The sequence below is a fragment of the Halichoeres trimaculatus genome, unplaced genomic scaffold (genome assembly GCF_033239565.1).
Source record: "Halichoeres trimaculatus isolate MK-OKI-2021-1 unplaced genomic scaffold, fHalTri1.1 fHalTri1_scaffold_4, whole genome shotgun sequence".
Taxonomy (NCBI): Eukaryota; Metazoa; Chordata; class Actinopteri; order Labriformes; family Labridae; genus Halichoeres; species Halichoeres trimaculatus.
The window spans coordinates 4,051,466-4,079,418 of NW_027437182.1; the positions used below are offsets into that span (position 1 = coordinate 4,051,466).

General features: G+C 39.8%; 2 protein-coding genes across 2 annotated transcripts in view; one reads left to right on the forward strand and one right to left on the reverse strand.

Moving 5' to 3' along the window:
* Positions 1–27,684, reverse strand: LOC141788778 (desmoplakin-A-like). Its single transcript, XM_074667839.1, has 23 exons — positions 27,529–27,684; positions 27,115–27,242; positions 26,754–26,865; positions 25,044–25,169; positions 24,697–24,756; positions 24,442–24,609; positions 24,054–24,158; positions 23,864–23,959; positions 21,458–21,583; positions 21,219–21,371; positions 20,788–20,942; positions 19,630–19,744; positions 19,172–19,525; positions 18,903–19,081; positions 18,527–18,665; positions 18,193–18,386; positions 17,873–18,035; positions 17,708–17,791; positions 17,512–17,619; positions 17,325–17,420; positions 16,203–16,442; positions 12,824–15,132; positions 1–139 (listed from the first exon to the last, which is right to left on the reverse strand). The coding sequence occupies exons 1-23, from the start codon at positions 27,682–27,684 to the stop codon at positions 1–3; spliced, it is 5,505 nt and encodes a 1,834-aa protein (XP_074523940.1).
* Positions 25,117–27,953, forward strand: part of slc22a23 (solute carrier family 22 member 23) — a 63,867-nt gene continuing 61,030 nt past the window's right edge. Inside the window, exon 1 of the mRNA XM_074667470.1 lies at positions 25,117–25,193. The gene's annotated coding sequence lies outside the window, so the exon portion shown is untranslated. The remainder of the gene's footprint in view (positions 25,194–27,953) is intronic.

Genomic DNA, 27,953 nt, shown 5'->3' on the forward strand with positions numbered 1-27,953 from the left:
TTAGAGCACAGACTGCAGAGCAGCCTGAGAGCGACGAGCAGGCCGCTGCAGCTCCTGTGACAGAGGTGTACCTGTGCAGCGCGCTGACATGGATATGCCTTCAGGGGGTGAGGAGACAGAGGCAGGTAGACGAGGAGGGCTGAATGAGAGGGGGGAGGGGTTGTAACGGAGCTGTCACATGATACCTGAACAAATGTGGGTCACTGGACTCCTGGAGACAAACGATGCTGCTCCACCTCCCCTTTGACAGAGGAATCTCTCACTCCAGGCCCGTCAGGGGAGCAGGCGCGTATCAGGAGCGGCCTGTGACGTGACATAACTTTATTTGCAAGTCTAATAGAGGCCCTATCTGTGTCATTGTATGTTTTTATACAATGAATCTATCATGAAGTTTCCAAAGCTAAGGCAGCAGAGAAACAGCTGACTGAACTTTAATCTGTCAACATGTTGTTCACTGTTTAGATTTCACCGTCACAGGAAGTCAGACATGATGGGAGTCATGTTCAGGTTCATGAATTTTATTCATACATGATTTTTCTTTTTCCTTTGCTCAGGTTTTCTTCCCTTAATGCTTTTTATCTCCATATTAATGATGATTTATTGTTCTACCTCTGTTGAAAAGTCCTTGTGTCATCACACCATTCTGCAAAATTTGAATTTAGTCTTGTTTAACATTTGCATAATTTGATTTTTACAGACTTTTTCTTTCTCCCTTTGAGTTCCTGCCATGCTTTTTTTCTTTTAAAGCACTTAGTTTTTAAAGTTGCTCAATAAATGCGTTGTTGTTATTGAGCAAAGCGTCCATTGGTCATCATTTACTCAAGACAATGTAATTGTCATGTTATTTTAATGTAAGCAGTTGTAATTAATCTCGATGTTTTATTTTTATGCAAGTAACTGTAATTCCAAATGTTTATGCTTTTACTAAATTAATTGTAATACATTTTTGACAAGTTGATCCTGGCTGAACTTATTAATCCTGATCTTCTTGTTTTGACTCTGAATATGGCGTTCCTCAGGGGAGTGTTTTAGGTCCTGCTCTCTTCTCTCTTTATACTCTCCCTCTGGGTAAAATCAGTCTGATGTACTAATACCAAACAGTGGTATCGGTTATCGGTATATCTGTGCTCCTCAAACCTGGATCCACATTGGTGGAAAGAGAACCATGTTGCAGATCCAGGCAAACAGCGCTCTTCCTTTTTTGTTTATTTTGTTTTATTTTATTTTATTTTATTTTATTTTATTTTATTTTATTTTATTTTGTTTTATTTTATTTTGTTTTATTTTATTTTATTATTTTATGTTATTTTGTTTTATTTTGTTTTATTTTGTTTTATTTTATTTTATTTTATTTTTACCGGCGCTCATTGCTATTTGTTTTGAAATGTTACATCTCATGTACTTGCTTTGTTTTTTTGCCGCATTACCAGTCTGAAGTGTATAAAAGTTAACATTTGAAAAGATCTTGGTCTATTCTGAAGAATTATTTTAAATACTTCAGAGTTAAAATAAATATTCACTTCAGTAATCCCATATACTATTTTTTGCCTTTTACCCAAAACATTGCCAGTCTTATCCCACAGTAGATCATGCAGGTTATTATTTAACACTGGTATCAGATCGCTATCGATATCAAAACCACAAAAGTTGTATCGGTGCACCCCTAGTAAGAAAATTTTAAGAGCCAAATAATCAGAAATTCCTCTTGATGGTCCAAAAACAGAGCTGCAAAGAGCTGAAGCAGTTTTCTGAATCTGTCCTTCATATAAAAACTCATCTTGTGGACTTGGGAGGGATGTTAAACTGTAATCTTAATTCATTTGCTATTTTAACCAAATGTTACAAAAACAGCACTCTTTAATCAGGACTGTCACTAAAAAAGGACACTTTTAATCCAAAAAGTTGCTGAAATGTTAGAGCATGCTTTTTACCAGTCACTCACCTTATTGCAGCTCTGCAAGAAAGTCACAGTTATTTACAGTAATGATTTAAACCAGCACATAAAAATGAGATACAATAACGGCACTGACTTTTAAAGTAACTTCAAAGTCCTCTAACTCGTCTGCCAACCTTACCTCATTAATCACCTTCCTAATGACTGACAGCCTCTCGTTTTATGTCCTCACCTGAACTCTTGGAGCTTTGACCTCAGGAGGTCATTAGGTGTTGCTCAAGAATTCAGGTGAGGCAGCTTTTAGCTTTTATGGTCCAGATCTGCTGAACAGACTCTCTCCTGGTTAAAGAACTTTTTATTTTTGCTTGTTTTTAAATCATTTTTAATTATCATTTTTATTTTATGTAAGTTGTTACTGTATGTTTTTTGGATTTATTTTCATTATTTAGATTTAGAATAATTTAAAATAATAATAATAATAATAATAATAATAATAATAATAATAATAATAATAATAATAATAATAATAATTATTATTATTATAAATATTATTATTATAAAAATTATAATTATTGTTATTATTATTATATTTTAGATGTCACTTCATGTTTTTTGTTTACTTTTATAATTATGATTTCATTATTTTATAATGATAATAATAATAACACTAAATTTCACAAGTGCATGAGGAAGTGTATCAATTGTCTTTTTTGCAAATCACTGAATCTGTGCTTTGAAAACCAGATGGCATCAAATAGAAATAATGAAAGCGGCTGCAACGAATTTCATGCCTTTAGTGCAGAATTTGATAACAATCAGTCTATCAACTCCGGTCGAGTAGAAGAAGTGTGTCAGTGGAAAAACATGTCAGGTGACATATTACAAGGGCGGAGAGAAGGTCAGTGAAGATGAACAAGTCGCTCGGCCTTCCATTCAAGGGACCACTGTCTGAGTCAAGGGTCACTTTGAACCTTCAGCCGTGACAAGAATCGCCTCTTGGTTTTCTTAGCTACTTAAAAATGCCTAAAAGACAATTTGCATGTTTGGTATGCATTCTGCATGCACTTTTTTCTACCTTTTTCTCATCAACTCTTTGAACACGTTTTCAGGTTAAGAACAAGCAGAGAGATTTAAAATGAACAGATCAAAGTAAAGGGCATGTCCATCTACATTTGGCTCACTGGTCAGGACGGTGTTGCAGTCCAAGTTGATTGATTAGTCTCTTGACTATTCAGGAGATTTTTTAAAAAGCAAATCAATCATTGTGTCTGCTCCGATTTCCTTTAAAAGCCAAATGCACCTGCAGGCAGTCGCGTTACTATTTAAAGTATTTCAACCTTTCCCTTCACTGGAGCCAGCTCAGGCTGCAACATTTGACTTCTCTGGTCCTAAAAAGGCCAAAGTTACACAAGTCTCACTAAAAGTTATGTTAACTCAAGTCTGATGTTAATTAATCACTCTAAATCCAACCACACTACATTAAGAATAATTTATAATAAGTCAGCACCGGAGGTCACCTGAGTTCATCCTCACCTGCAGCTCCAAACTCAACAGCAACAAATGACAAAATGCTGAACATGCCAGGATGTGATGCATAAAGTAACATGTATTTTTCATACAGTGTCATACACGCTTCTGCAGCTGGCTGTGCCTTTAAAGTAAAAGTTACTGCATCTTTTGCTTCAACTTTGCACCACACCCAAGCAGAGGAAGAGAAAGAGAAAGGAACACACACACACACACACCATGCACCGCCCTCTCAAGTGACCTGACCTATTAGTCTGAGATGAACGCCGCTTGCTGCCCTTCAGAAATTTGAACATGTGGCATCAAAAACAATAAGTGTCCTCATTGAGACCACAAACTGATACCTGTTGGTCTAAATCAGGAGTATGCAACTTTTGTTTTCATAGGAGCTATTTTTCAAAGCTCACCTAAATTATAGTCATTCTGGGGCTGCAAAATCGTATTTATCCTCAAATTAAAGGCTATAAAGCGTAAACAGTTCTAAATTTAGTTAAAATCTAGTGAATATTATCTAAGTGAGAAGCTTTTTTTGAATTAATGAAAATGTAAATATGATGTTTTTCGTATAATGGTCGTGAAAAATTGCAAAAATTACAAGAAATAAAGAATTTTGAAAAATTGCAAAAATTGCAAAAGTGGCAATAAAAATGAAAAAATGTAAAAAATAAATGCTTTTGATTTATTTTTTTATTTAGCAACATTTACTTTTTTGCAATTTTTTTTCTTTTAGCATTCAAAAAATGCTATTTTACAATTTTAATAAATTTGCAAAAAAATTTTTAAAAAAATCGAAATTTGATAAATTTACAAAAAATTTCAAACAATTTTAAATTTTCAAAAAAAAATGCAAAAATGAAATATAATTGTAAATTAATAAATATGCAAAATTTGAAAGTTTTTGAAATAATACTTGAATATGCTATCATATATTGCTTAAGTCATCATTTATTGTCGTTTGCCACATATCAAGCATGTATACCAAGCTGGCATGTTGTTAGTTAAATGAAACTGTTCACACAAGATTAAAATCTGTATTTTCTTCTAGATTAGTCTTTTTGTAGATGTAGTTATCTTACTGGGGCTGTAAAACTTGAGGTTAGCCACAGGTGTATGGAAAGTTGGTGGGCTGTTGATGTTGTAGGAGGTTGTAGTGTCGATGTTTAACACCGTCAATACCGTCTGTAAGAAAAAAAAAATCTTTATTTTAATAATATTTTTTAAAAGCTACAAGGAGCCACTGCAAAGGAGTCAAAGAGCTGCAGACTGCAGAACCTTGGTCTAGAATAAAGTTTTTTTTTTAACTAAAAGTGTTGCTGGAGTTTTGGCCTTTTCACACCTCTTTCCTCTTCGTGCAAATCCAACCTGCATCTTTAAATAACCTGCAACCCAAAAACAAGTCAGACATTGACAAATGAAAGTTAGTGCGTACTCTTTATTGGTGTTGATGAGTAGCAGTAAAGTGGAGTGTTTACCTATCCAAACAAATATGAGCGACTGACCTGAAACAGTTTGGTAAGACTACCTGGTTCCTGGAGGTGGCTTTCTGCAGCAACTGATGCGTTTAGCATCGTGTGTGTTTATGTCGCTGTGTGTTATGTGTGTGTCGTTCAGGGGGGATACTCTGTGCCTCAGCTAGCTTTGGTATGTCTTATACGTGGGTGTGGTTGGCAGACTCTGACAGATGACACACACACAGCCTCCTCCCTGATGTTAAACCTTAATAAGTCTCTAAAGGAGGAGCAGGAGGAGGAGGAGGAGGAGGGTGGGGTGAGGAGGAAGGTGAGACATGAGCACAAGTTGTCACCTCCCTGTTGCACCATCAGCCACACCCTGAATACCAGCCCCATGCCATTCAAGGCACAAGGAGTGAGCTGCTGGGCTGATATCAGGTTCACACACACACACACACACACACACACACACACACACACACACACACACACACACACACACACACACACACACACACACACTCACAAGATTCCTCGTCACACTCTCCTGGCAGCAGGCCTCTCCACTGCTGAGGGAAAATCTGTCACTCACTTCAATCTCAAGGTCACTCTCACTCAGGGAGCAGCTGCACACATCAACACCTCCAACATGTGTGTGTGTGTTAATCTGAATCTCACACTCTTTGCTCTGCTGCACAGCTGATCGTGCAGTGTGTGTGTGTGTGTGAACTGTTTTGTTATGACCTGTGCTCTTGTTATGGTGGTAATGTGTTTAAATATGTCAAACTGCTCCGAGGACGCGTAATGTTATGGTTTGACGCTCCCTGGTGGCTGAGAGGCTGCACATCAAAGGTTCCGCTGCCTCAGCACTTTTAACGGAATAGAATAGAATAGAATAGAATAGAATAGAATAGAATAGAATAGAATAGAAAGTACTGTATTTATCCCCAGGGGGAAATTCAGGAGGAGTCATGGCAGCAATCAAGAAAACAAAAGTAAGAAAGTGAAGGTGAAGTTCTTCTAATGTGGAGTTGGTGTCTGGTGTTAGCTCTGTTAGCCATGTCTGTGAATAGCATGATGCTACTCTGCCCTCTGGTATTCCCTCTGTTGCTGGGTTAGCATGACTAGCTTGTCCATCTTATTGGAGATAGATCTTACATTCCCAATAACGATGGATGGAAGGACAGGTCCATGTCGTCACTTCTTAGCTCACACCTGAAAACCAGCACATCGTCCTCACCTCTCTCTCCTTACCTTGTAGGAAACATCAGGCCTTGCACCAGTTAGCATTGACATGCTAGAGGCTGCTAACAGCTGATTTTACATGTAAACAATATGGCCATGGTTACATGTAGGACATGTAGGGTAAAAAGATGACGAAAAAGAGTCAAAAAAATGACAAGAAACGGACAAAGACGTCAGAGCTGCTGCACCTGGCAGCCACAACCAACAGGGCGGCGCCTAGTAACTAATAATCTAACAAAGGTTAAAGAAATGTAAATGTAAATTGAAAAATGTAAATTAAAAAAGTAATGATAATGTTAATAGTAAAAAAGTAAATTGTAAAGAAAAAATGTCATTTCTATTTGAACTCATTCATTTACTTGTGTGATTGTATCTATTAACTTATTCATTTATCCACTCATAAAATGAATAAATGAACCAAAATGGCTTGCTGTTTGTTAGAACTGCTTCTGCTGGCACTTACACTCCCCTTGCTGGTGCGTTCCCTCTATAAACTTAAAGTGTAGGATTAACTCTTATACTAAATTTTTCTGGTATTTAAACGGCAACATATCTTTTCAGCTTCAACCAAAGTAACAGTCTTGTGGATAGGCCTGTCTAATTTGGAAGGCTTGGTCTTGGAACCAGCAACTCTTTGGGATGACCGGTCCTAAATGGGTGTCAACACATTTCTTACTGTTTGGATTTGTCTTTCCCAGACTCCACCTATATGGTAGATGTAGGGTTTCAGAAAAACAAATCTTTTTAATATCTTATTTTAACTGCACAATTTTTCACTACAGTTGTTATGCTTACATATATCTTAAAATCTGTTTCGACATTCTGGTTTTTGCATTTTTATTTTATTTTATTTTTTATCTGGCTTTTGATCGATTTTTATTTGTTTTCTTCTAATATGTTTTGTTGATCTGTATCTCTGTACGGCACTTTGAATTGCCCTGCTGAAATGTGCAAAATCAACACCTTGCCTTTTTTTTTTGCCTTTCCTAAGGCATCTTCATCAGGGGTTTTTAGACTGTAATATCTTGCTGATTAGCTTCAGACTCAGTTATTGTAGTGTAGCTTACTGTCCTTTAGCTCGTCGCGTTTAACTAATATGCTACGTTTTAATAACTTTTTTGTATTACCTTGAAGTTGTCTTTCACAGTATGAAAAAACTTACTTTAAGCTTAATTTGTTCACTAGTATTTAAAGTGACTAAATATAATAAACACATTCACAATAAACTTACTTGCAGTGAAACAAAAACACTTCCTTTTAACACTTAGCTTATCACAATAAAATAGTTGAACTGTAGTTTTAACTATGATTCACATTTCAAATATGTTTATTTAGAGAAGACTTAAACTTAGTTGAACTTCTTCAAAACTGATGTGCTTGCAATATTTGTGTCTCTTTGTTGCCACCTGGTGGTGTGAGGACAGCAACTGCAGTGTGAGAGGTTATAGCCTGCCACCGCACGTGCCTCATCAAATGAAGCGTCTCCTGAGCTGCCGTTAGGTACGTGTGTGTAACGCCCCGTTCAGTACTCTTGTGTTTGATGGTTGATAACTGCCCTGTAGACTTTTCATGATGTGTTTTGTGATTATTAACATGAATAGAGACTGGGGCGGGAGTTTGAGACGCTCAGGTGTAGCGATAGTGACTCTGTATAGGAGTCTTACTTTGCTAGCATGACGAGTTAATGCTAGCTAGCTCGCCGTGTATGGCAAGCCCTTTCAACATTTAATAGCTAGTCTGGATAAGTAATACAGATATCCACAATTCAATTCTTCCTAGTCAAATTGAATATTTCAGATATCCACAATGACATTATTCCTATCCACAATTGTAATTTCAGATATCCACAACTTAATTCCTCCTAGGACAAATCACGCCCCTTTCCCCATTCATGTGTGTGGGGTTTCTCATTACAGATATCTCAAATTCAGTTATGGATAGCCACAATGTGAGATGTGGGTATCTGCTACTAAATTATGACTATCCATAAATCTAGTTGCAGATATCTACAATTTCATTCTGGCTAGTCACAATTCCAAATGAAGACATCTTCAACCCCCTTCCATTAAAGATATCTATAATAGCATTTATAGATATCTTTAATTACATTTTGACTAGTCAAAATGACATTCTAGCTATCTTGAACTGGAATTACGCCTAGTTAGAATGAAATTGTAGATATCTACAACTAGATTTATCGATAGCCATAATTTAGTTGCAGATATCTATTATCAAGTTACAGATATCTTTAAATTAATTGTGGTTAGAGATATCTCAAATTCGAGATATCTTAAACTTTTATTTTGACTAGTCAAAATGTAATTACCAGAGTTTTCTCTTCTCTCCTCCAGTTTATTTGGGTCAGTATCCAATGGAAGCCTGGCATGTCCAGCGTCATGAACACATTTCTGACAGTCAAAATCACATTTAAAATATCTTTAACGGTAATTCTGGATAGTCCAAACTGAATTAGAGATATCTGCAAGTGACATTTAGGATGTGTGACGAGGCGAAGGGCAGCTTTCGGGGAGTCATTGCAGATATCTGTAACTCAGTTTTGACCAGTGGAAACTGAGTTACAGATATCTCTAACTGTCATTGTGACTAGTCAAAACTGAATTAGAGATATCTCTAACTGCATTTTTGACTAGTCAAAATCAAATTTTGACTAGTCACATTTACGTTGTTGATATCGATAATGTTAATTCCGGAGAGTCAAATGTAGCTGTTAAATGCTAAAAGGGCTTGCCATAGCCGTGTGCTCTCTACGCCACTAGTGGATGTCCATGTCCATGTCATTACAGTTGCATATTGTGCAGCATTATGACTGTGTGCTAATGTTTCTCACATCAGGGTAAGCTCTGTTAGCTCGTTTACAAGTGCCGTTACATTTACATTTGTTTGACTTGACTTTATGAATGTTAATTTTTTTTCTTGACGTGCAAACAAACAAACAAACAAAACCCTGCAACTCTACGATTACATTTGCAGAAGGATACAGATATTATTGTGTATTTTAATATCTTAACACTAAGTCAGTCTACTGAGCTGCAGATTTACATATTTCCAGTTGCATATAATGCAGCATTATGACTAGGGGCAGGGTGGGAATTGAATTGAAGATTTAATTAATATCAATGCCATTGTTGATCCTGCTTATCAATCTAATTTCTTATTAATTCTCCCAATGATTCCTGAGTAGTTTTTTGAGGGGGAAAAAAGTAAAAATAGCAGTTTTTTGTACTAAAAGCAACAATTTTATCCTTTAACTGGACTAGCACTTAGGGACCGCGGACCTCCGCCAAGCATATTGTGATTGTCATGCAACACTTAAAGGGGACATATCATGCTTGTTTGTCCTCTTCACTATGCCAGACTAGGATGCCTGTAAAGCATTTCTGCCCTCAGTACAAGTCATTTAGTTCCTTCATTGCCCCACAATAGCGTTCTCAATATCCTCATTTTAGGCCATTCTGAAGATCTCGCTGAAACGCTCCGTTTCAAGAATGACCTCCAGTAACCTCGCAACGTCACAGCCCTTTGTGCTCTGATTGGTCAGTTCTATCAGAGGGGCGGAAGGGGTAGAGCCAGGAGGCGGTTTTTGCAGCATGGCAGTATTTACAAAATCGCCATATTGAATGGAGCAGACCGAGCGAGTTTGCTGTTTGCCAAAACTTCACCGTAAGGCATTGATAGCACTAATAAAATGGCAGAGTGTAGGATACGTCCTTTTGTATAGGACCCCGAGTCAGACCCGGACGGTTCTGCAGCTCAGGAGGAAGAAAATCCACCTGGACACAGATCATCTCAGGACGCTTCAGTGTGCTGAGTCAAAGCGGTACTGTAACATGTATAGTTTATACGTGGAAATATAGGCAGACTTCACCAATAAACTATTTCTATAACAGGGCTCCATTCTGATCCTTCACTTTACTCTGTCTGTTTTATCCATCATGCTGAAAGTGTAGTCTAAAGATCGCCTCTACCGTCAGTTCGTCACTATGTTATTACTGCAGCATTATTGTGGTCCAGGTTCTCAGTGCATGTCAGAACAAGCATGCAAATATCACAGTCTCACAAGTATTACGACGTCTGCTTGAACTACAGTGTTTTAACTGCTAATTAATCACGTAAGGCCGAGCTGCTCAGCAGAGCATAGTCCCTGCATCCAGCACTCAGTCAGTCGGCTCTTGGTGGGTGTATCCCTCGGTGGCGGTTGTGTGACTAACTGACATCACAGAGGAGGAGCTGCTTTATCAGATTACTCCAATAAAGAGAAAAGATCTGCATGTGGTCATGACGGATGAAATCTCGAAGCCAAATGTCAATGACCTATTTTCAGAGGCTTCAAATCTCGTTCTAGGATATCAAATCTCATTTTTTGAAAATTCAGGGGGTGAAAGGTCTTGTTTTCAACTTTATTTTTTTATATGTAAGTATTAAATCACGGATCAGCATGATATGTCCCCTTTAAGTTAAACTTCAGCAGACTGTCTGCTACAATTTGGTGTTGTTGCAGGTTTGTAAGATAATTTGTTTCCTGACAGTTTTAAAAATGATGATGACCCAGTACAAATTTCATATTCTGGATCTTAGTATCCAGAATATTGCCAGGATCTGGTTTGTACTTATACATCTGTCAGAAATTATGGTGACCTTGTCTTGTATTGTTTTGCAAAGCGATCCAACCATTTATCGTGCAGTAAATACACAAATGGTGAAAACGGCCCTATCTCACAATGATAAAGAATCCTTTGAAAAATCCTGGATCCAGATGATGATCCGAATCACCTCCAAAATTTAATCACGGCATCCTTACCCCGTTTTGAACATTTTCTGAAAATTTCATCAAGACCCGTTTGTTACTTTTTGAGTTATGTTGTACAACAGAGAAACAAACTCTCCCAAAAACATAACCCTGTGGCGGAGGTAAAAATTTCGTGAACATGAACATAATTCTATTTGCGCAACAACTCTTACGGCTGTTGTTCATATGATCTGCGGAGACTACTGAATGATTCGGTGAACAAATCACACTGTGCTGAACTGATTCTGAGTCAGTTGGGGGTTCTTGGTATTCTACTATAGTACTTGTTGGGTTGATTGCTGTGTGGCACATACACACTGCCACCTGCTGTTGAGGATGATGAACAACCAAGGAGTCCACATTTCCGTTTCATTTTCATGTTGGTTAAAGGCTGGTTTGAAAATAAAAATGCAAATCATCTTTTCATTTTTATCTGGATTATGTCGAACATTGTGCTTGCTGAAATTGATAATGGAAATGTATTTTCTTTATTCCATTTTCCTTTTCACGTTTGCAGTTTAATTTGAATTATGCCCAGTACTTGGCGGACCATTTCATGGAAATTAAAATGCAAACACCCATTTCATTTGAAAGAGCTGTCTTGAAGATAAAAAGGATATTTGAATATTTGAAATTAATTTTCATTTTGACTCAAATATCGTGCCTTTGGTCTTAAATGAAATGTAATTTCTTTATTGCCTTTTGTTTTTGATATCAATAATGTCACGTGAAGTGCAGGCTCAAAGATGAAAATGATGATTAGATATTTGAAATTTAATTTCAATTACGACTCAAATATTGTACCAATATTCTTGAAATTGCAATGTTTTTCTTGTATTGTATTTGTTTTTTCATATTTTCATTTCCATTTGAGTTGTGTCCTAAATACGCTTCTATACTAATGATGATGCTGACAATTATATTATACTTTGCCTTGTAGAAGCATTTCATATTAGCCAGGAAATCAGATACAGTGATGTATCATTATAAAATCAAGCCCTTACTACATTTCATTTGAATTGAACTGGACCAAACTGAAGATGTGTATTCTTAGCAGTCTTATGAGTCATTATCTGGTTTTGAGGTGAAATAATAGTATTCACTTGTACCATTTTACATAGTGGAAAAGTTAAGCTCCTCATAATCACTTGGAGAATATCTGTGATATCTCTCAAAGTATCTCCATATTTTATTAAACCACAAACATTAACAGGCATACAGCAGTGTGAGTAAAAGACTCTTTTATTTGAATATACTGAGTTACAAAACCTGAAGCATTTATCAGTAGAAACCGTTGATTATGACAGATTACATAAAAATATGAGTATGACAGTATTTGTAACCCCACCCTGCATTTTCCCCCTTCAAAAAACAGACATTTTAGATGTCAAATGAAAATGTTATGATACTAATGCAAAGCTTTAATAGAAATTACATTCAAAGGTAGGATGTTACTAGTGCATGCAAGAACGTGGCATTTCCAAACCTCTTTGGGGAACCAAGATTTTTACAAAAAAACATAAAACAAAAAACACTTAATCTTTGATCCAAATACTTTAAAGATGATCAGTGCTTTTCTCACACATGCAGTTATCCAGAGCTTCCTTGTACAAGATTTTCCGTTTGGTCTTGGGGCATGTCAGGTTCTTTGTGTGACTTTTGACGTCTTGGAGCTTTTGGGCAGATCTTTCATCCAGCCAGCCTAATTTCAAAGCATCTTGTATGTTTCTTCTGCAGTTGTTTTCTGGGTCTTGAAACCCTCCTGTTATAAACTGGAACCTGTGCTAGTTATTGTGACAGGAGAATCAGAAAGCTGAAGTTTTAGAAGAATAATATGATGTAAATGTCGCTGAAGAAAACCACAGGGAAGATGGAGTTCTATATGGGAACCTAGAGGACCTAGACAGTAGTGACAGGTTAGCTGAGGGTGCTGCTGTTCGTCTTTTGGTCCTGCTTGATAAAATATGTACAAACTGGGTAAGGGTAACAGCATGGGATTTATACCTATCAAGCTCAGACTGGCTGATCACACCCTTTTCTATCATCTCTGTGAGGTCATACTTTCTTCCTGTCTTCTTGTCAACAATCCGGTAGCGTGTGGATCCATCTGAAGCCGTGATGGTGATCTCCTCCCCCTCACTCTCCTGTTCTGACAGCTTGATGAAGGTGTCACGATCAATTAACCCTTTGCCATGCGCTTCATGTACTGTCATCTTTTTGTTTGTCTCTGGGTCGATGATGATCACTCTTGTCTTTATCCGGGTATTTTTTCTTGACTTTCCTGACTCGTTGGGCACAGGTTTGTTCGGCTCAGGTAGAAGCAGAAGTCCTGTTCTTGGATCCGCTTTGCATTTTTTCTTCAGAGATACATAGGAAGTGTGTTCTTGGGTGTCTGGGTCGAGGTAATACTCAGGCTGCTTGTTTAGAGCATGGGAGAGGTCGCTATCCAAGATGTTGCGCTGTATAGCCATGTCTTTGGAGAGGAACACACTAAGGTTTGGATCTAGGATGCCACCTGCGCACTCCTGGGCCTGCAGCAGACATAACGCGGTTTTCTTATCAACCAATCCCTTCTTCATTGCCTCAGCCACTGACAGAGACTTAGTTGTGCGTGAATCCTTGTAGCCCACAGCAGCAGCCTCTGCTGTCCAGAGTCTGTCTAGATCCTTGCTGTCCACCATCCCTCTGGCACATGCTTCATCTACTGTGAGTTTTTGATTGGTCACTGGGTCAATGATGTGACCTGTGGCTGCTTGGGCGTCAAGAAGCAAATCTGCTATTTCAGAAGGTATGATTTTCTGTCTCTTTGCCTCTGAAAAGGACATTTTGCCTAGAGGTCCAGCCGCCACACCAGCAATGGATCCAGTTCCTTTAAGGAAGACCTTCTTGTCCAAAGACACCTCAGGGACAGTTTTCTTCCCCTCTTCTAGATCTTTAAATGTGAGTTTGTCCAAAACACCACAGTCAAGCAGCTCCTTAGCTGTGACAGTTTTACGAACACCCTCAAAGACAAGTTTGGAGGAATCCAACCTCTTATGGACAGGAAGGAGCAGGAGGCCAGTGTTTAGCTCAACCTTGCATTTCTGTTTCAAGTCCCTGTAAGTTACACCCTCCTCAGTTTCTGGGTCTATGTATTGCTTAGAGTTCTCTTTAATAGCTCGGTTTGTGCTATCATCAATCAGGTTGCGCTCAATGGCCATGTCTACTGGAAGGAACACACTAATAGATGGATCTAAGATGCCTCCTGTAGCCTCCTGAGCCTGTAGCAAACGCAGGGCTGTTTTCTTGTCAACGGTTCCTTTCCTCATGGCTTCAAATACAGAGATGCGCTTGTCTGTTGTTGGTGAACCAAATCCGACCGCTGCTGATTCTGCTGCTAACAGCCTCCTTCTGTCCTTGTCATCAACCACACCAAGATCACATGCCTCATCAACTGTATACTTCTGATTGGTCCTGGGGTCAATGATGTGACCAGTGGCAGCCTGAGCATCCAGCAGCAGGTCAACTATATCTGATGAAAGGAGACCATCCTTCTTGGCTTCTGTCAATGTCATCTTGAAGAGGGGTCCATGTCCAGTCCCTGGACCTTTCTGACCTTCGATCATTACCCCAGCAATTGGGCCTGTGCCTTTAAGGTTAGTCTTTTTGTCTGCAGATACCTCGGGTACAGTTTTATGCCTCTTTGCAAGCTGGTCAAATGTTGGTTCATCCAAAATACCAAGGTCAAGCAGCTTGTCTGCTGTGACTTTCTTGCGGACTCCATCAAAAATCACACTGGATGCATCTAGGGCTGGGGTTTCTTTCGGTTTCTTCTGTTCAGCTTCCATGCTTTGTCTGAGAACAGTCGTGTCTTTAAGCTCTATCAGGATGACGGACATCTTATTCTTATATGAATCCTCAAGCTCTCTTAGCTCTCTCATCAGCCTGTCTATCTCGCTTTTCAGTGAATTCTTGTCCCTCTCCAGACGGTCCTTATCTGAGTCATACTGCTTGATCAGTTCCTGCTTACTTACATACTGATCTTTCCAATGAGCTACATCTCTCTTTAACCTGTCAATCTCCTCCTGTAGGCGCTGCTTATTGCGATTGAGTTCATCCTCTAGCCTTTTGAGATCTCTGTTCTCAGACATTTTTAGTTTCTGTAACAGATCATCCCTCTCAGAAACAATGTCGTTGTACTTGGATTGGATTGATGTGTTGGTGGTCATCTGCAGAAAAACGAGGAGAAAAGTAGAGAGAGAGCACACAGAAAAAAATTAGTGAAGCAAAAAATAAAATAAAAATATCCGGATAAAAATCACACATTTCTGCACTTCATGGCATAAAACTACTGAGTAAACAAAACAGGACCTAACAGGACCTGGACCTAAGACAATGACTCACAGAAATCTTATCATAGCATCTTGGCTAGTGCGTGTTTACTTTTTTTGCCAAATTTCTCTCCAACACTTGAATATACAAAAGTTATTTTTTAAAACTGAAACTGACACATAGAAATGATTAGGTCTTTGTTCATTCCTCCAAAATACCCTTTACTTTGATAAGTTAGGACAGGTCTTACAAGACTGGGAAGGTTACGGATACGGCACATTTTGTTCCTTGCATCAGTCCGTTTTGGCCTCGGGATAACAGAATCTATTTAGAGTACAAGAAATATTGTAAAATCAATCAGAATGATCGGACTGCATGCTGGCGCAACAGTTAGTGCTGCAGCCTCACAGCAAGAAAGTCACTGGTTTGATTCCCAGATTGGCCAAAGGGCCAGCCTCTGCCGTGGTGAAGGAGTTTGCATGTTCTCTCCGTGCAGTCGTCAGGACTCTGGGTACACAAACACTATTATTGCTACTACTATTGATTTTTGAGACTAAAAAAAGTCTAATAATCATTCTGCAAATGTGCAAAACAGCACAAATATGTGATGTCAGTAGATGAATGCAAATCCTGATGCACAAGAATATGAGGAGTACATTCATGCTGATTTCACACATTTGCAAAAGAATTTCTTTAAGACAAAAGGAAGAACTAGAATATGAACAACATTAATCAAACAGTATTTGAGCAAATGATGACATCAATGATATTTTTGATCACTTTGGAAAACAGCATACAAAGGCAATCAACAGCAGAAAGTCTATTCAAACACATACAGAGGTATGTGTTCAAATCAGAGTTACCAAGTGGTCCAGCATGTAAGCATGTGTTTGCCTACATACAGTGATAGCTACTTATTGGATTTGGAAAGACGAGATCATTCCAGGACTAAGAGTCAAACTTGTACCTCTGTGGCCTGCTTTTGTATTTTCTCAGCCTCCAGCTTGAGTTTCTCCCTCTCAGAGGAGAGCTCTGAGACCAGGTTGCGGTAATCTACATTGCTGCACTCACTGGTCTGAAGCTGCAGCTGGAGGGCTGTGATCTGGGAGGAGAGCTCTTCACTGTGCCCCTGTTGGGATCTCAAGGCTTCTTCTTTATCGTGTCTGGCTGTCCTCAGCTCCTCCTCCAGCCTCAGCTGCTCTTTGGTCTATCATATCCCTCACCTGTTTAAAAACTCCACTTCTGAGCTTTGATTAGGGGCTTAGTGCTTTCATTGGCTGTGCTAGTCTCCAACTGTGCATGTTCATCTCCTGCGCTCTCTGGAGAGCGCAGGAGATGAACCTCCCTCTTCATCTGCCAGCAGCCCCACAGCTGAAGCCCCACAGCCACTGAATGACCTCTGGACCTGTTGCCAGGGCATTTACAATCACAGCACTGACCAGCTGCTTCATGTGTACAATGATGGCCTCAGTGTCACGGCAGAGGGCACGTGCCACATTGGACACAGCTGTCACATCCTGTGACTTATACATCTGATTTCTCCACCTCTATGGCTTCAAACTTCATTTTTCATTTATGCTACTTTGCTCTCCCAAACTCTCCATGGTGACAGCAGATAGCACGCGCTAAGCTACAATTTGGTGTTAGTTGCAGGTTTGTACGATGATGTGTTACATGACAGTGTTGAAAATTATGATGACCCAGTACATATTTCATATTCTGGATCTTAGTATCTAGAATATTGCCAGGATCTGGATCGTACTTAAACATCTGTCGGAAATTACAGTGATCTTGTCTTGTATTGTTTTGTAAAGCAATCTAACCATTTATGGTGGAGTTATATAACAAACAGCCCTATCTCACAATGATGAAGAATCCTTTGAAAAATCCTGGATCCAGACGGTGATCCGGATCACCTCCTTCTGACGTCTTCACAATTCACATTTAAGCAATGGAGCATTTAAGCTTGACAAAAAAGTTTGATTTATATGGAGATAAATATAACGACTGATGAGTAAAAAAATATTGTGATAGGATTTTGTCTCATATCCCCCAGCCTTATAGAGGACCTGATCTACAACATGATTACCCTGAGCTCCATGTTCTTGAGAAGCTCTCCCAGGTATTTGTAGTAGTCGCTGGACGGAGTGAGCAGCTCCATGTAACGAGTCTGCAGTTGTGTCGCCTGAGAGGAAAACAGCAGAAATCACTTTACTTAACTTCACAGATTCATAGATATTTCACTAGCCAGTCCATTTTGAAATTAGTTTTCTAACCTCCAGGTTCAGATCCATTGATGGCGACTTAAGCATTGTCCTCTTGATCGGGATGTTGAGCAGAGTCTTCAGACCAGAGGTGTAAGAGTTCAGGTCTGTTTCGTAATCCTTTTACACCAGAAAATCAGAATATCCCTTTAATTAATCACTTATTTTCTTTAGTTCAAGTCTGATAAATCAGTGTCAGCCTCTTTACCTTTACAGAAACCACACAGACATCATTGTCCTTCAGCACACTGTCCAGTGTCCCTCGCTTGGCTTTGATTTCTGCATTCAGGGCCTGAAAAACACAAACACAAGAGTTCAGATTTCTGCTGACTTGACTCACACAGAGAGTTGGACTGAAGTGCCGTGATGAGACCTTCTGGCTGTTGATGTGGTGCTGCAGGGCCTCAATGCTCTCTATTTTGGTGGTCTGGAGGTTGTTTTGGGTCTTTCTTGTTGCATCAATCCAGTCACTCAGCGAGCTGCTGGTTTGCTTGTACTGCTGCAGCTGGGGCTTGTACGTCTCCAGATCTTGGACTCTGAAAAAGAAGACATGGTTTCATCATGTCGCATCTTTTGATACTGAGATTGCTTTCATGTCTTTGTTTAGAAAAGGTGAAAAACAAGTGTCATAATTAAGATGCAGAAGGAGAAGCTGCCAATGGGCAACGCTTGATCTAAGAGAAAGAAACCAACCTGGTGTCGATCTGTCCCAGGATTCGTTTCCAGCGGTCTGACAGCAGGTTCACCTGCTCGGTGTATTTGGACAGCATCATGTCACACCTGTGGAAGGGCGCCCCCACCTGGCCATTCCAGTGGCTTGCCTTGGCCAGCTCAGCTTCCATGGAGGAAAGAACGTCTTTCTTCAAATCCAGATCTGATTTCATTTTCTGTGCATCAGAAACACACAGACACACACAAAAAAAACACTTCAATGTGACAACCAGGATGGGGCGTCAGGATAGGTCAAACTAAAACATGAGACAGTGAGAATATCACAAACATATCACTGGACAATTTCATGAGATACCTTCAACACCAGAATATACTCCTCCACTTCACTGGGAGTCAGAGAGGTGGTCTCTTTCTCCGTCAGCCTCTCCTCATAAACTTTCACGATGTCTTCACCTCGAGCTACACTCTCCAGCATGTCCCTTAGAGCCCGCAGCCTACCAGAGAGGAAGACATAATTCAGAAGAAGAGGAAATCATGACACAGCACGTATTCTGTCAGTGATAAGGACGGCAGCTCGGGTGGTTCCTTCAAATTTCTGCAAAATAACAGCAGAGCAGTGACGTACTTCCTCCTTTGCTTTGGTGCATCAAAGTCTTCAGGACATTTTTAATCTTAGATACTTAAACTCCGTCTCTATGGGACAGACGAAGAGTTGCATTTTGGACACTGACCGTTGCATATACGCCGATGAGCTGCCCTCCAGACTGTTCAGCCTTTGGTCGATGACTCCGATCTCGCTGCGGAGGAACTGGGCTTTATCTGAATCCTTCATACCCTCCAGCTCCTTCATGATACGATCCTTCAGGCGTAGATACTCCTCACGCATCATGTCCACGTCTTTCTGCATTAACTACAAGAAAAACACATTTAAACAGTTGCACCTCATTAAAGTGTGGAGTATTTGCAGTTCTGTGTGTTTCGCGAGTTTCCGTGTGTCTACCTCTAACTGGGAGATCTTCAGGCCACAGTCGTTCACCCCATCGTCTCCAAGACAGATATGAACATGCTGACTCAGGGTGTCCTCAGCACCATCCAGCCTCAGTCTGAGCGCGTGCAGCTCTGTTAAGCTGCGGGATGTTGGCACCTGAGGCTTGGACTTGAACGGTGAACAAGGTACCTTCACCACTTCTTCTTCTTTATAGTGGCCCTTGGCTTCGTCCAATTGTTTTTTTATGCTCCTCTTCTCCTCGTCTCCAAACATCTCCGAGCCCACGCAGCTCACCTTGAACTCCTCAAAGTGAATCTCCAGACTCTTGATGATTTGGCGGTACTCCTCAGGGCGCATATTAGCCCGCTGATCACACACACATACACAGATTTTATAGAAATGTTAAACAGTTCCCTAGCTGTGAACTTAAACATCTTAAGATATCAGTTAGTGGTTTGTTCATGATTTACCAGGGAGTTGATACGTTTGATATCAAGGAGACAGTACTGCCAGGCAACCAGACTCTTCAAGTTGATGTAGAGCTGGTTCCAGATGGATAGGATGGTCTCGTAGTACTGGTCATTCCTGGGAATCAAACATTCGAAATTATTCCAAAGACGCTGATCACACCTGTAGCCAGAATCGTTGTCCTGGGATGGTCGAACACCATCACTTGCAGTCCTAAACTCATGACTTTTGCAGAGGGGATCGTCTTTTTAACACTACTTTTCATTGATCAAGACAGCTCTTCCCTTGCAACCTGCAAAGCAACTAGGTAGTGTACTTATTTGTAGATAAGGAAAATAAGTATTGAATGCGTCAACTTTTTTCTCATCATTTATTTCCAAAGCTGCAATTCAAACAAAATTTCTACCAGACATTGGTATTAACTCAATTGCCTCATTGCCTGTTGTTTTCTCTGTAACAATTGTATCTGCTGCCTCCAAGTCTTTCTGGAGCACTTTCAGGGTGGTCCTTGGCTGGTTGAGTCCTCTTCTGACTATCTTTCTGACTCCCTGGTCAGAAATCTTCAAGGAGCTCCTGTGCGTGGCCTGTTGATGGTAAGGTGGTGCTTCTTCCACTTGTGAATAATGGCTCCAACGGTGCTGACTGGAATATTCAGGTGCTTTGATATAAGTCTGTAACCAGTTCCATTCTGATGCTGAGCAACAATCAGGTTGTGAATGTCTTCAGAGAGCTCTTTGCCTTTACCCATCATGAGGTGTGTGGTATTTAACTGCTTGGTGAAAAACAACCTTTTTATAGGACAATCAATTTGCTCTAGCCCAGCTGATGTTGGTTTGCACTAATTGGAAGTTGAAGTAATAATTACTGACAGATTTCAGGTGGTATAGTGCATTTCCTTGCCAAAGTATTCAGCCTTTCCATGGTGTGTTCAATACGTTTTTCCTGTGTTATCGTACTTAATTCCACATAATCATTATTTATGGACCTGAACGTTGTGATTTCTTTTCACGTGTGGTTTATTTGAGTTAATACCAATGTCTGGTAGAAATTTCATTTGAATTGCATCTTTGGAAATAAATGTAATAAGAAAAAAGTTTACGCGTTCAATACTTATTTCCCCTAACTGTATGTAGCCCTATTGTTTGAATAAAAAGTCTCACTTGTTGGCCAGACTGATGCCGATTGGATTAGGTGGCAGTGCGATGAGGCACACAGAGGGGATGGTCATGTCCAGTCCTCCAGGGCCGGTAACGTTCCACTTACTGCGCTGACTGTTGTCCTTCAGAATCGCCTCATCATTCTTACAGATGATTTTCTGTAAAGCATCAAGGGAACGAGACAATGAGCTATTTTGCAGGGATTTTTTGTTACATCTGTCTCATCATGACATTAGCAGCCATTTCTGTATCTTTCTAGGATTTCAAAAGAATATTGTCCACAATAAACATTGGAAATCATCACATCCGTTCAGGTCTTTGCATTGATTTTAAATACAGTTATACTTTGCAAACATTTGCTTCCATTCCCTCTGATTAAATGTTGCGTTATTGTAAGCATCAGTCGTGTGAACATGCATCATTAGAATTTCTACCTTGTTTTGTTTGAAGTCACACAGCGCCTTCACAATGACCTGGCTGCTGCTCTTCTCCTCTGGGTTTCTGGGTTTCAGCCTCACGATGTTCTTTGACCTGTTGACCAGGTGCTGCACCTGTCTCTTGTGTTCCAAGATTTTCTCTTTCTCTCTCTGGTTTTAAATCAAACAAACAATGATATTAGTATTACAATGAAAAATTTTCTTTAAAGCCACCTATTCATAAGAAGCCGATGTACCTCCAGTTCCTTGAGGAGCCTCAGCAGGTCCTCCAGAGGCGTGTTCTTGTCACAGGTGAACACCTTATGAACCCTCTCGTGCTCCTTCTGCAGGGCGCCGTACGTCTCATTGGCCTCTTTGAAGAACTATTGATGGAAATATAAAAAAGGCTGCATAAATTTTAAATAGTTTTTTTATTCTGTTATTTGCTTCTCAAGTAGAAAAGGAAAAAGTATTACTGCACAGTGGTAATTTCACTGGATAATCTATAAGAAACTACCACTAGAGGCACTGCCGTATAGATTATCCTAAATCTTCACCTCAACCAACCTGTTGGGGTCCTGGGCTTGAAATAGTAACAGGAAACAGGCCAGTTGCATGCCATTTCCAGCCCCTTTTGGATAATTAAATCCCCTTCATTTTCTTTTTACAGATAGAAGACATCTGAATTACCAGAAAGTCCCCTGACTTGTGATAAAACCTTGAAAATTTGAGACTTTATCACCAATTTTTAGGCTTTACACCGATCATATCGTCTATATCGGATCGGCCGATATTTGGCATTTTTTGTAATGATCAGGATCGGGCGTCATGTCATAAATCACCGATCAATCAATGACGTCATGGTCATGTTTATCTGTCTCATTTACTCCAAACTAGTTTCACAGCATCAACATGTTTGTTTGTTTGTATCCCAGAGCAAATGATTAATGATTAAAAAACTGTTAATTTCGTGGAAGTATATGAATGTTTTGAGGCAACTTCGTTCTATTTGCACTAGGGCTGCGCATCGATAACCAGTTCTAATTTGGAACCGGGTCTGCAGTTAACCAATTCCTTGGAATTGCTAGTAAAACTCCATTTCGGTTCCCCTATCGATTCCTCCCGGGGTGTGCCAACACAGCAAACGAACGCACCCCACGAGCAATGCACGGTGACGTCGTTCCATGTGCTTTTTGTTGTTGTTGCTAGACCTCTCAGTTGAAGAGATGTCACCGGCTCGCGCTAAACGGTCCAAGGTGTGGCTATATTTCACCAAAAAAGACGATGCGGGAATTAGGCTTGTAGTTCTCGAGATCGGTCTTGGTATGGAGACCACTTTTTTGTGGTCTCGGTCTTGTCACGGCCTTGGCAGTCTTTGGTCTCGGTCTTGTCTTGGTCTCGGGGTCTCCCGTTCTCGATGGGTCTCAGACTGACATGGTCGGTCTTGGAGGGATTAGAAGCCAACGATATGTCCAGGCACACTGCTGGCTTTGTCGAGCACAACTTTCTACAATGGCTTTTATTATTTTTACGCGCCCTTTGAGTATTTTTTGACAAACGGCTGCGCTCATCCTGTTTGTGACTGCGGAGAAGCAGACGGGACGCAGATGGGCGATCCACATCAATTTAACTGGAGAGAGAGAGAGACAGAGACGTGTTGCATGCTTGGGGAGTTGTTTGACTCTTACCTGGGGAAAGTAAAGTCCCATTTTGCGTTGTAACTCCCTCTAATCCACGAGTTGAACCCTCTGTTCAGCATAAATCTATCTTTTGATGAGCGAAGCAACATAATGTACCTGCAGAGAGATTTGCGCTGACATGCAGGGGTGTGTCCACATTTTTGAGAATTGATAAGAGAATTGATGAGGAATTGGATCGATAAGCAGGGATTGATAAGGCATTGGAATCGTTAAAACCTTATCAATACACAGCCCTAATTTGCACTAGAGTTACAGTCTGTGACTGTTAATTTAATTGATATGCTGCAGTTTGTTTGAGGCAGCATTACTGTCCTTAATTTGCAGTATTTACTTGTTACAGGAAAGTAATTAATTACAATAAAGTAATTTAATTACTATAAGTTGGGCTAATTATTTTTGTCTTGGGTTATATTTTTGATTGTCCAGACTGAACTTAACTGAACTTGTCAGTCCTTTAATGCCCTCCAGAGGTCATTGATGTTTAACACATGTATCTCAGTCAGATTGGGGCATGGCAAGACTGATACTCAGGAAACAGCACATGAGTATATATGTCAATAAACAAGTAGTTTAAATATTGCTCCTCACGTGATCGGATCGGTGATCGGTTTATTTATACTCACTGATCGGTGATCGGCCCAAAAATTGTGATCGTGTAAAGCCTAATATTTGTTTTATTTTTTCTGTAACTGCTCTGTGTACCTTTTAATTGCCACAAATTAAGTTTTTAGAATTGAATTTAAATTGAGGGCCTCATGCTGCTTGCAGCTTAAATTATTTCAAGTCCTTTCAAGGATTTATTTTACTTAAGGTAAGTATATATTTAAAATTCAAACTTGTCTCCCAGTTAGTGGTGTGTTCAACTAGAAAAAGTTGCAGAATTTGTCCACAGGGGGCGCCAAAATCTACACAAACTAAAATTCCCTCACAGGAGCTTTAAAGTACAACCCTTCATCCTGTTACCTGGCTGTAAGCTGAGTTCTCCTTCAGGTGAGTGTCGATGCATTTGGTGATTTGAAGGAGCCAGCTCCACTGAGTCTGCAGAGTGTCCTTATAGGCCTAAAATGACACAAACGCACAAAATTAAAACACAAAGGTCCCACTTTCACCCTCATAAAATGCATAAAGACACTTTGACTGGATGGGTCCACACCTCGATCTTGTCTGCAGCTGGGTGGTTGTTCTTCAGGAGTGTGTCCACTTTGCCCTTCAGCTTTTTCAGGTCCCTCTCTTTGTGCTCCAGGGAGCTCAACAGTTTCTGTTCAAACAGGATGAAGTTCAGAAATTACACACATACAAAAAAACGTATCAGGGTGCAGCTGGAGCAGCACTGCAGCTCCGATCAGTGGATGACTGACTGCATCTGCCAAAATCTAATCTACCACAGATTACTCCCTCATGAGATAAAGAGTAACTACATAAAGAGGCATTCCAGTAATTTAGGCGCACAGGTTTGCCAAGAATGTTAATCAAGCTCCAAAACACCGTGATTAGCTCAGGTCCCCAAAGCATGGAGGTCTCTGAACGTCTTGTCCACTGACCGAGTAGCTCTCCTGTTTCCTGGGGATGTACTGGTCGATGTTTTTGTCTCCCCAGTCAAACACCAGCTCCTCCTCCTCTCTGTCGTTCACCCACATGATCTCTTTGGACATTTCCTGGATGATCTGCTGCAGCTCCTGCAGCTGCTGGGTCCGTCCAAACGACAGTTTCTGGCACAGAAAAGAAAAAGTGAATTAAGTTTGTGAAAAGTTCATCAGGGATGAGGTGATGTGGAGTTTATCTCTTCTTCCTTTTACCTGTAAACTGTCCCACTCTTGGTCCAGAGCGTGAAGATTGCCTTTGTCTCCTTTCTTCAGCTGTGGGACAGAGAGTAAAGCTGATGTGATTGAGACGCAGGCTGCTTTTTTTAAATGTGAGAAATGAACACAGCTTTAAACAAAACAGACAAAAAAACACATTCCAATAAGGTTTTTTTAATATATATTTTAAAAATACGGGCTCTTTGGTGAGGGTGATGTCTGTGATTTTGTGTTTCTGCTGCAGTTTTGGAGCATGAAGATTTTCCAGATCCAACAAAGAGAGAAAAAAAAAGTCTGGCTTTTCTATCAGAGCTACATGTCTACACATTGTTTCGTGAGCCCACCAGCTCGTCCCTGGCCCGCTCCACCTCGGGGTTCCTCTGGAGAGAGCTGTGGAACCTCTGGTGGCTGATCATCTGCTGTTCGATGGCTGCAGGATCGTCTCCCCAGGACGCGGTTTTAATCAGATGCTAAAACATCAAACAGATAGAGAGGTGAGTCCTTCCTGCTCGTGGCCATCAAACTCTCTGCAACTCTGGACTCACTGCCTAAAGCAATTAAGCAACAGGTGCAGTAATAAACTTCAGTGCAATATACATATTTAAAGAATATGTGCAATAATCCATCTATTTATTTGCATAGTTTGCACCAGCAGGGGGAGGCAGGGCAACAAGTTGGAAACTTTCTGCAACTTAGTTTTCCAAAAACATCTCTGGAATCTACCACAGAGACAAACACAAAACCTTTTACTTCACCTGCACCTCCCTTTAAAACTTATCTGTATCTCTTTGTGTCTTCTCTAAATTCCTCAGAGCTCATTCTTGTTAATGTCAAAGATAATTGCCCTGTTTTTGGCAACTTCATGCAAATTATGACAGCTCATGGCAGAGGAATGCTTTCATGTCTAAACTGAAGATTGAGGGCGAAGGGAAGTAATCAAAATCTGTGTGTGTGAATTCTCTGCAAGATGTTTGCAGGATAAAATCCCATCTGATAAAAAAAAAATCATGTTTAGAGATTTTTAGACGGGCTAGACAATTTTGGAAAATAGCCTAATTGTGTTTTTTTTTTTTTTTTGTATTTAGCATGCCATTTTTTCTTTATTTTATTTCTTTACTTTTATGTATGTATTTATTTATTTATTTTTATTATTTTTTATCTTTTTATTTTATTTTAATTATTTATTTATTTATTTATTTATTATTTATTTATTATGATGAAATGAGATGAATTGATGCTTTAATTGATGCGAATCACATCTTAATTTAGCAATCATGGCAGAATATTGACCAGTTGATTTAACCTCATGCCTTGTAAATGTGTTATATAGTTATCATTCATAATCTTAAATAGAATCAGAGAAAGGAGAAAAGCACTGCAGAACAACAGGCCTGGTATGAAAAATAATATGAAAAATAAAAATAAATCCTCTCGTCCATGAATGTCACACTAGATAAAGTGCAGAAATTTAAATAAGACCAAATTTCTGGCCCAAACACTGAAATATGTCAACATGTGGAGTGCACTTTTTTATCGGTAACAAAACACAAACTAAAGTGCAGAAATATAAATGGAAACAAAGGATTGTCAGAGAACAAGGAAGAACGTTTACAAGTGGCTATATTCCCTCCAGTTCTGTGAACATGAAACCTTTTTTTTTAATTGCAGCCTTTGGGACGTGATGACTGCTTTCTAAAACAATGCAACGTCGGTTTCATTTCAAAGAAGTGTTCAGCCCCAACTTAAAATGCAAAAAACTGACAGAAACAAGGTTACAGGATCCAAATTGTCAAAAGGCTGAAAGAATGAAACTTACAATGCCCTTCACAAAAAGACAACAATAAATCCAGTTCAATGACGTTTTAATTGGTGTTTAAACCTGTTGTGTTGGTGAGTGAGTGCTAATCCAGTTTTAGGTCACTTTAAGGCAGTTAGTGTTTCCAAAAGTCCCAGGAACAAAGCAACAAATTTCTCTGTTTTTAGCTCAAGTTTCAAGTCAGCAGTGCTCAGATAAAAAGATGCGCAAGATGTGAATTTGAACCAAATGCACGAACCTTCTGTTGTGCAATCCAGCGCATGATGTTCTGGAGGCTCCTTGTTGGGAGGTCTGGGTCCAGAGGTCTTAAGCTCTGGACCCACTTCAGCCGGTCTTTACACATCTCCACCCTACAGGTGTAGATGAAGATGAAGGGCAGTTTACCATGCTGTTAGGACCTGGATTTATTTTGCTAGTAATTTTTATTTTTCCCTCATTTTGAGGATAAAAACTAAATGTTTAAAGGTAAATAATTCAGATCTGGGGGCTGTGTTCTTTCAATTTTCAACCAATATCGCAGGGAAAAGAACAAAGTGATCTGTTGTATTTTTACCAATCACTAATCATGACATGAAAAGTGACCCAGAGGAGTTTCTTACATCTGGACCACGTTGTCGTTGGGTTGTCCCATCCGTCTCAGGTCCATGGCGCAGCCCTTCAGCTGCTCGATCCTCTCTTTGGCCATGGCCATGTTGTGCTTTGCAACCCACATGTACATACCTCCGTGCTGCACACAAACATTCACAGTGGCTCACAAAACACACCGGGCAGAACAAAAGGTACATCTGGTGTATTATGAAAAGTTTTCACCCACATCAAAACCAAACCTGCAAAATGATTTCCAATGTTTGTGCCTAAAATGACTAAGCTTAATTTTTTTTAATTAGGAGAAGACTCATGTTAACACGTAGAAAACATGCAGAAACCTAAATGTCTGCAGAACTGACTCTGATGATGAAAAGCCAATATGACTTCAAGACTCCAGAGAAACCAAACAGATCCTGAGTCCTCACCTTTATGGCGTACTCGGCTCTCTTCAGGTATTCCTGGCACTGGCTCTGCAGGATCACGGCTCTCTGATGGATGCCACCGTGGTTGGAGGCACTGCAGCAAATAAAGTAATCCGCTTTTGAGCTCTTTGATTCAACAATAAACTTCGGCTGCAGCATTTTTCTAAAGCATTAACGTTCTGTGTACTTGCAAAATGGCTACATCCTAAATCTGCCGTCTTTATTTGCCGTTTCAACAGGAAGTCACTAAAACAGGGGTATTCAATTAAAAGTCAGTGAGGTCCAGTTATTAGAATTTCCTCCAAGTCAAAGGTCCGAACCAAAGTCCAGAAAAAGGCTCATTCGGCATAAATAAAAGTAATTCCAGGCAAATAAATGTAATGTTCTTATTTCAGAAGCAGAAACCTGACAATAAAATAAAATATAAA

Coding starts and splice junctions, on each gene's coding strand:
- LOC141788778 (XM_074667839.1), bottom strand. CDS start 27,684: ATGCTGCAGCCGAAGTTTATTGTTGAATCAAAGAGCTCAAAAGCGGAT. Junction 19,745..20,787: donor GGCATCAGTCTGGCCAACAA/GTGAGACTTTTT, acceptor TTTGATTCCCAG/GAATGACCAGTACTACGAGA. Junction 19,082..19,171: donor TGAAGATCTCCCAGTTAGAG/GTAGACACACGG, acceptor TTTTTCTTGTAG/TTAATGCAGAAAGACGTGGA.